The 9532-nt window shown below is 33.7% G+C and overlaps 1 protein-coding gene across 1 annotated transcript; it reads left to right on the top strand.

Moving 5' to 3' along the window:
* Positions 1-1591: 1591 nt before the first annotated feature.
* On the top strand, positions 1592-9381 carry LOC108983117 (serine carboxypeptidase-like 18). Its single transcript, XM_035684039.1, has 14 exons — positions 1592-1716; positions 1835-1980; positions 3058-3135; positions 3203-3324; positions 3776-3878; positions 7115-7152; positions 7280-7381; positions 7612-7698; positions 7808-7972; positions 8107-8178; positions 8280-8398; positions 8760-8873; positions 8997-9051; positions 9157-9381. Exons 1-14 carry the CDS (start codon positions 1592-1594, stop codon positions 9238-9240), a joined length of 1410 nt encoding a protein of 469 aa, XP_035539932.1. The 3' UTR covers positions 9241-9381.
* The last annotated feature ends 151 nt before the right edge of the window (positions 9382-9532 follow it).

The raw sequence follows: 9532 nt of genomic DNA, 5'->3' as shown, positions 1-9532 counted from the left end.
TGATATAGGAAGTGTAGCAAGAATGTGTATTGATGGTGAACGAAACAAAGATAATACAACAGACAAATATCTAAATATATATCTATATAATCCAACATAAATAACGGTCTACGCATTGCACGGGTTATAAGCTCGTATATACAATGGGTAAGATTAATTTTTGTATTTAATTTATATAGCAAAAGAAATGGGCCACATAATTATATCAATAAAATTAATTGGAGACAATCCACTGTCGATATTATATCATTTATCGTGTCGATTGAACCTCATACCCCCAAAATAGACATTTGAAAAAAATATCCCCAAGAGATTGCTTTGTACGTAATCTAATTAATATGGGACCACTTCAATTTATTACTGAAGAATAAAAAAATTCCTTTCTCAACTCTCAAGCCAGTGTTTAATTAGGGCATACTTAATAAAATATTTACATGTCATCTTTTAATTTGGAAGATCATAATTTTGAAATTAATTAGAGCTAACTACCAGTACTTAAACCTACCCGTCAAGACAGTCACCTTTCTCTTCCTACATTTCCCATGAGCTACAGAAATTGATCATATGCCATTAAAATATAATATCCCTTCGATGATCAGTATCATGATAGGCTTGCTATTGATCAATAGTATATCTGAAATTTTTATTTTTTTATTATTTTATTTTATATATTATTTTAACATCCTTAATTATTAATTCTATTCATTTTCTCACGTCATTACACGATAAATTATAACTTGATTTGAAACGTTAAATCATATGTATTTTCATATGAATACATATTTTTCCCCTAATAAAAATTAAGAAATAAAAATAAAAGTAAAAAAGAGTTAAACAGAACAATATATGATATTTCATCCCTTCTTATATAAGAGTTTTATTTAAACTTTATGTCTCATACACTTATATTGATAGAGTTTAGAATAACTCAAAACTTATTAATTAATAAATGAGTTATAATAGATAAAAAAAACACTTAAGAGATAAAATTAATTCTATATCTCTAATCACAGTCAAACACAAAGTCTTAGATTTTTTTATGGTTAGAAATTTATAAATAGTACTGATAAGGGATTTAGGGTTCTCACTTACAGTCTCATTGTGCCTCTAGTCATTGAGAGACACTCGGAAGTAAAGTTATTAGAGTGATCCTTTTTTCATAATCAGATCAAAATCTTTATCAAACTATAAAAGAGAGATACATTTTCTAGCTGTTATTATTATATTATTATAGATTATAAAAAATAAAGATCTAATTATTAATATTTATGTTAAAATATTAATTAATACCTTAATCATGCATTTGGTCGCTGGTAACTTGGTGAATACGAACTAGGACGGTAGCTCCGTAGCTAACAGTTTTTAAACCTACCTGTCAAGACAAAGTCACCTTCTGTTCCTACATCATTTCCCACGACCTACACGTACAAATTCAAATTAATGATATCGTCGGCACCTTCGATGAACAGTACCAATTAAGTTACCAAGGCAGCCTAGTATATATTATGCAGACTGCAGGGCACCTTCAGTACCACATCTGAAATCCATCTATATATTCAGACGTTGCAGTACTAGTAGTAGTAATCTGACAATGTGGTTGTCTGTAGTAGTACTTGTTCAGGGATTGCTCCTGATCTCCAACTCGGTTGAGTCGCAGTCCATCATCGACACTCTTCCAGGTTTCCCTGGCAAACTTCCCTTCAAACTCGAAACTGGGTCAGTGTGTATAACACATGTTGCATTATTGCATTCCATATATATATATATATAGAGAGAGAGAGAGAGAGAGATCAGTTTAATTATATGCATGGTTCTGTTTTTACATGAGACGAAGGTACATTGGCGTTGGAGAGTTAGACGAGGTGCAACTGTTTTATTACTTCATCGAGTCTGAAAGGAATCCCAAGGATGACCCTCTTGTGCTTTGGCTCACCGGTGGTCCTGGTTGTTCCGGTCTCTCGGGCCTTTTATATGAAATTGGTATCATATATTTCTCCCAGCTTGTAGCCATCTCTGTCTGATCTCTCTGTTATTTAATTTTTACAAATCATGGCTGAAAAACTCTTCCTCAACTTAATAATAATTTTCGGTTTCATGGCCGCGTCCACCTTTCCTGTGAACGTGTTTCGCACCCTATAATTAATTTAACTAGCATAATACTTTGAAGATTTTTTTTCCCACGAAGGGTAGTGATAGGGTTGTTATCTTGTTACTATCCAATTAAGTGCATTTCAAATTTTTTTAATTTTTTTATTATTTTCTTTTAAATATTTTTTAATATCCTTAATCACTAAGAAAAAATTAAAAATATATATAAATTTACTAATACTTACTTTCTTAATTATTAGGTAAAATTAAAAATTAAAAAAATTAAATATGAAATTAAAAAAAAATAGTAGATGAATAATAATAGAATAATAATCCTACATTATTCAAATGATTAATATTTTAGAGTACAGCAGATCGTTCCTTTTTTAGGTTTTTTTTTTTTTTATTTCTTGAAATGAGGGCAAGTACACATGAGAGCATCGTTGTTGCAGCCAAAGTTATGAAGGGTCGATAAAATATTAATGTTCACATGAATATTAAAAATATTAATGGCTTGTTCCGTTTTTTCTGTGGTGTATTTGTCCGTGCCTCAACCAGATGGAGGCTGTATTATTTTGAATAATATGTGATTATTTTTAGTTTTAACATAATTAGTTACTATTTGCTGTTTGGTGTGGTGGAAATTTATCCGCTTACTTTTTTATTACTACTTAAAAATTTTAAATAGAAAGAGAGATAGACACGTCAAGTAAATTTTACAATACATATATTGTAAGATCTACTTGTTGTGTCTATTTATTTCCTATTCGGGAGTCTTAAATTCAAACATAAACTTTTTTTTTTATAAGGGTGGTGGGGTTTCGAACTTAAGTTTTTCATTTGAAGAATCGGATTATATGTTATTAGGCCATCAAGCTTTTGGCAAATTCAAACATAAAAGTGTGTTGTGGACTACTAATTTTTGCTAATTCATTGACTCTATGATTTGGCGCGCATTCGTGTGTGTAGGTCCTTTTACTTTCGACTATGCAAACTCTAGTGGGAACAAACCAACGTTGGAATTGAACCCGTACTCGTGGAAAAAAGTAAGATATATTATTTGATGTGTAAACTAGAACATAACATTTTATGATCGAAGTAATTTGGGTTGAACTTGCGAACATAATATTTTTGGATGCATCGGTCGGTACTGGATTCTCATATGCAACAACTTGGGAAGCATACAACATCAACGATACATCGTCAACAGCACAAACCTATGAATTTTTAAGAAAGGTGAGCGAACTCGGATTAATTTACCAAAAGGCCGGGGCTAAATCTCAATATATATATGTATGAATATACATGCATTTAGCAGAAAATTAAGAATATCTCCACGATCACGGTTCATCTAACCTAACCCAACCGACGTTAGAATTAGTAGCTTTAATTGTAATATTTTAGGACAACTCATGCATGCATGTACAAACATATAGGTCTCGTTTGGATATAGAAATAGTTTCATCTCATTTCATCATTAAAATTTTCTCAAATTCGTATATAAAATATCATAAACAATTCAATTTTTTTAAATCTCAAAATAATAATAATATTAAAAAATAATATTATAACAATATTTTATTCATGAACTTTCAACTTTCATCGATCTAAAATCATCTCATTTCATCTCATCATCCAAATGAGGCAGATACTTACGTTATTTGAGACTTTGTTATATATACTGTAGTGGCTCATGGCTCATTCCACGTTTCTTGTAAATCCGCTCTATATTGCCGGCGATTCTTATTCTGGAAAAACCGTCCCGATCATCGTTCAAGAAGTTTCAAATGGTAAATTATATATTATTAGTTAAGCTTCGATCCAGTTTCATTCTAAATAAACTATGTTAATATGATTTCAAAATTTAAACAAATTCGGATATATTCTGTTGATCACATTAATTTCCTTTTCGTTTTCATCATTATATGGAAGAAATAGGAGAACGTCCTTATTGTTATCCTTCTTGTTATCATATGTGTTAGAATATAAATGATATTTGAGTCTTAGGGTTTGCAAGTCTCATTTGAAAAAAATGGGTAAATTTAAAACTTATATTAAAAATCATTTTTTAAATGGTAGACTCTATTTTTTTTTTCAAATATAGTATGCGAAACTTGCACATCCTAACACTACAAGAAAAAGGGCCATTTCCAGCGTTTTTAATATCGCCACAACTATAATCGCCGCTAAAGGCTAGTATTTGCAGCGATTTCCATGCCGTCGCTGAGTTGCAGCTCAAATTCGCAATCTGATGTTCACTTTTGTTTTTTGCGGCGATTTTGTATTATTGCAGCGATATTTTTTCGACTCAATAGGTGTCGTTAACTGTAGCAGCACTTATTTGTCGTCGAAAGTGAATAATTGACGCAATATCTCTTTTTTGCGGCGTATATTGTCGTCGCAATAGTCAACGTTGTCAGCGTAAAATAGATGGGCAGTTAATTGCGGCCAATGATTTGTTTTTTGCGGCGACATTTAAGCGCCGCAAATATGAATAAAATTAATATTCCCCCGCGGGCGCCTTATTTCTCCCACCCTACCCAAAACTTTCCCCCCTTCCCGATTTCTCCCAGTTCCCGCCCCCTTTCTCTCACCCTCTCTGATGTTCTTCACTTACACATTGTCGACTCCGGTGCCCATCTCGCCGCCTCGCCGATGCCGGTGAGCTTGTATTTCAGCGAGTTGGTCTCCATCCACCTCTCTCGCGCTCTCGTCTTCGCAAAGCGGTTTCCGGTTGCCCAGTGCCGCCGTCATCTGCAGATCCCTAGTGAGTTTCTCTTAAAATATTTTCGTTTTTCATTACTATGATTTGGGTGCATTAGGTCATGAGAAATGTTTTCCATTCACACTAGAAGTTCTGGAATCGAGCCCCTGTGTCCCTAATTTCACCCCAATGTCGACTTTGTTTTCCTTATAGTTTCGTGTTACACATTGTTATATAGTGTCTTTAGTGACTTTATAAATTTGTGGGAATGAGATTAAAAATTTTTTTATGGTGTAGAAGGTGCTCATAATAATGTTACGTGTTTAGGCCTATACCGATTGTTTTCTTTATGGGTTCACAGTTGATTTCTACTTGACCATATGTGAGTTTGTCTTGATCTAAAAGTGTATAAGTAAGCATATGAACTGTAGATTATTCTATCTGTGAGTAGTGGGAATGCTTGCAAAGACCTAAGAACTGTAGTCTTCATATCTGGGCTGTAAGAAAATTTAATACTAATTAGTGCATGAATACATCCAAATGTAACTCCTTGTTTTCATTCCCCATTCAAAATTTTGAAAACCAATAAAAACAAAACAACAAAAGTCAGTCCCAAATAAGCATGTCATTTTTAAACTTATCCCTCAAAGTAATTACTTTGAGGGATAGAGTAGCAACACCCTTTTTATTTTATTTTTTTCTTCTTTCTTCTTCTTGATCTAACAACCGTATATATAATTGTTATATAGTGTGTGCTGATATATTTTATCTATAACTGTCAGATTGGTGTTTGTCGAGATGGAAATGAGAAATATCCCACGAGTATAAGGGAGTTAATGCAATCTTGCAAGGAGGTGTTTTGCTGACCTCTCATGCCCAGGTGCATATTGTTAGATCTGACTAGATATAATTTATAAAGATGGAGGAGCAGTACAGCAAGCATATTGTGAATGATATATGTACTCTCTGCTATTTAGTAGTTAAGATGTAGTGTTTTGGCTTATGATTGGTCCACCACAGTGTATATAGCCCATAACAATATTTAATATCATTTCCCCACCTCAATGGATGAATTGAATGTCATTAATTTATGTAATTAGATGGAAATGGTTTGAGTACATTTGTCATGGAATCCTACATGTTCGGTCAGGCATATATAGTGGAAGTTCTATAGCATTTCCATCTCTATAGCATTTCCATCTGGGTTTCATGTTTCTAAGTATATATTTAATATCATAAGGCATGGCTACTGCTGGATAAACACTAAGTACATAGCAATGAAACAATATTATTTTACTTGATTAAAGTGCAGTTTATTTTATTAACAGTATATCTTATTCCAGGTCAGTCACTAAAACAATATTAATACACCAAAGTTATAATTAATATTGTTTTAGTTACTGACTTGGAATAAGATAAATATATTGTTAATCAAATAAATTAAGGTTCCATTACATGAAGTATGCAACTGAAGTCAGCCAACGTCTCTAGGTGCAGCGGGAAAAAAAAAAAAAAAAAAAAAAAAAAAAAAAAAAAAAAAAAAAAAAAAACACATTGCGGCGATTACTTAACCGTCACAATGGGCTAAAGCTGAAATGGGATCCTTGCGGCGAATTATTTATATCGCGATAAAAACTCATTTCCGGCGAGTATTACGCGCCGAAAAAGCCATTTGACATTTAATTACTTATAGTGACGACAATCGTAATCGTTGCAGCTGAGGAAAAGCGGCGGAAAAAATAATATTGCAGCGATTACTTTTCCGCCGCAATATCTTGAACTGCAACGAATGTGAGTATCGCTGCTATAATCCGCGCTCAATTGCGGCGATAGTCTGATATCGCTGCGTTGATCTAGAATCACTTGCGGCGATTAATTGATTTTTTTCGACGCTAAATAGTCACTGGTGATACTAAGGTGCGGCGATTATCTCCGAATTTGATACCATCAATTTCGGCGTTTTATTTTACACTTTGTGGCGACATATTATCGTTGCAATTGATAGCAAATACGGCGAGTTTTTAAAGTCGACGAAAGTGTTCTATATTGGCTTCAGGATATCGTCGACTTGGCAGCGATTCAGAAATCGCCGAGATGAATCAATTGTAGCGAGAAGTATGGGTATTTTTGGCGGTTTTGCCCGCCGGAAATGACCCTTTTTCTTGTAGTGTAAAAGTATTGTATCTAACATTACTCGTATTAAAAATAACTAATCATGATCTCCGCTAACAGCTCGATAAATAACAAAAACAGAGTTTTATTGTTTTTCTATATATGTTAGTTGCTGCGGCATGATTACTCGTCTTCATGTGCATGTTGTAGGTAACGAGATTGGACATTGGCCACCATTGAATCTCAAAGTATGTACTTATAGCAATATATATATATATATATATATAGTCATTTGAATTGCATTTAGCTCAATCGTATTGATCATTATTAATGTCTTATATCCGATAGACTTATAGTTTGGAAAATTCGACACAGGGTTTTGTGATTGGTAACCCACTAACACATGAGATTTGGGACACTAATGCAAGACTAAAATTCGCTCATCGAACAGCACTTATATCCGATAGACTTTATCAGGTGAAGTCCTGATCAATCTTAATTAGTTAGCCAATGAATGCTTTTAGTAATATTTTTCTACGAAGGAGTACTATACTTGTTATTAAGATTCTATATAATTCTATTCCAGTATTATATACAATGTATAGAAGTACCGATACTCTCTTGTAATTTATTTTCATTTTTGGCTACAAAAAAAGTATATCTCATTCTAAAACTCTGTAATTTATTATCTATATATGTGCTTATAGTCAACTAAGAGAAACTGCCAAGGAAGCTATATAAATCCGGATCCAAACAATACACAATGTGTAGAAGATCTTCGAGAGGTCAATGAGGTGAGTAGCTAGGATTAATTAAGAACATTAATTCTGGATTACACAAGTCATGATGTTGTCAATTAGTTTGATCGGGCAATGAATATTAATTTAGCGATGGAATTTGTAGTGCATAGCCAATATATATATTGCCCAAATCTTGGAACCAAATTGCGCTTATTCGCAGCCTCCAAAGCCGAATAAACTCTGGAGTTTGAGCCCTCATCTCGATGATGATAATTTCATAGATATACTCCATTCAACACCAGATCAAGTTCTTGAACCATGGTGTCGGGTATCTCTCTCTCTCTCTCTCTCTCACACACACACACGTACACAAATTTCAACTCTTCGAGATGAGATGTGCTAGGCTAGCTCTATCAAAATTACGACTATTTTATAATCATTCAGCATATTTATTATTTCCAGTGCTATAACTATGTGTACTCCCTCATTTGGGCGAATGATAAATCAGTGCAAAAGGCTCTCCACATTCGAGAGGTATATAGTAGTACGTATGGTAATTATAATCGAGATAGAATTTGAATTCATTACGGTTTGATGATCACTAAATATGTTTAAGTTGGCCTATGATTGTTCAGGGAACCATAACAGACTGGGAGAGATGCAATAATACCCTAACATATACACACAATATCATAACAAGTATTGATTACCACCGAAACCTCACCAAGAAAGATCTTCGAGCTCTGGTTTACAGGTACTACGTACGTACTAGATCTATGTATGCTCCTTCTATGAGAATTTCGCTACTCATACTTATCGATCGAACAAGGAACTACTGTAATAAATTCCTGTGATTGCCATGCCAAGCTTATGCCCTCCCTCCCCTGCCTTGGGCTTAGCTTGGTGTGTCAGTTTAACCCTAGTTTAACCCTAGTAAAGTTTATCACGGTTTTGTTATAACCATGATTTTCCTTCGCCACAAATGAAAGTAATCAATAAAATTTGAGTGCCGACTTTTTTATAAAAAAAAATAGAATAATATACATATATTTGGACTAGACTCTATTTCAAAATTCTCTAAGCATTCCTAACCTAAAGAGCTTCTCTTCGTGTAGCGGTGATCATGACATGTCAATTCCATATGTGGGCACATTAGAATGGATTGAATTACTGGACTTGTCTGTAAAGGATGACTGGAGACCTTGGTTTGTTGATGGCCAAATTGCAGGGTGAACTTCCATGACCACCTAATTAATTTGTGACCCTACTCCTTTGATCTAGACAGTATGATTTTCCTTTTTTTTAATTTGCTACCATCTTATGCATGATAAATCTCAATTTGTTTTCTTCAGATACGTCACGATCTATACAGAGGAAAAGTACAGTTTGACATTCACAACTATAAAGGCAAGAATTATCCATGCTTCGCAATATATATATATAATTCCCTATATATCGTATTCAAGAAAGAAAATCTGTTATGCATATATAATGTCGTTTTGGTTTGTGCAGGGCGCGGGTCACACAGCACCGGAGTACAAGCCTAAGGAATGCCTTGCCATGATCGATAGATGGTTTGCTTATTACTTTTTATAGTGAGAGTTGTAGCTCCAAATTATGATCAAACGGCTTCTTTCTCATTAGAGTGAGCTGGTTTTTCTAATTATTATGTAATAATTGGACAAGTACGTACAAGTTCCAAAAATAAAAGCATGCTAAAAAGTGGTTGTGGCTCCAGCTTGATCGTCGGGTAGTCGAGTTGCTGTGTGTTGTCAGTCCTTTAATTAAATTAATTAAAAAACTAACGAGCAACATACTCGAAATAAAAACTCTGAAAACTGAAGCATGAAATTACACGCGTGAACCACCACCCAATAGTTTTTGGACT

Source organism: Juglans regia, chromosome 13 (assembly GCF_001411555.2).
Source record: "Juglans regia cultivar Chandler chromosome 13, Walnut 2.0, whole genome shotgun sequence".
NCBI lineage: Eukaryota > Viridiplantae > Streptophyta > Magnoliopsida > Fagales > Juglandaceae > Juglans > Juglans regia.
The sequence above is the reverse complement of the archived record's forward strand: the minus strand, read 5'-3'. Positions and strand labels throughout refer to the sequence as shown.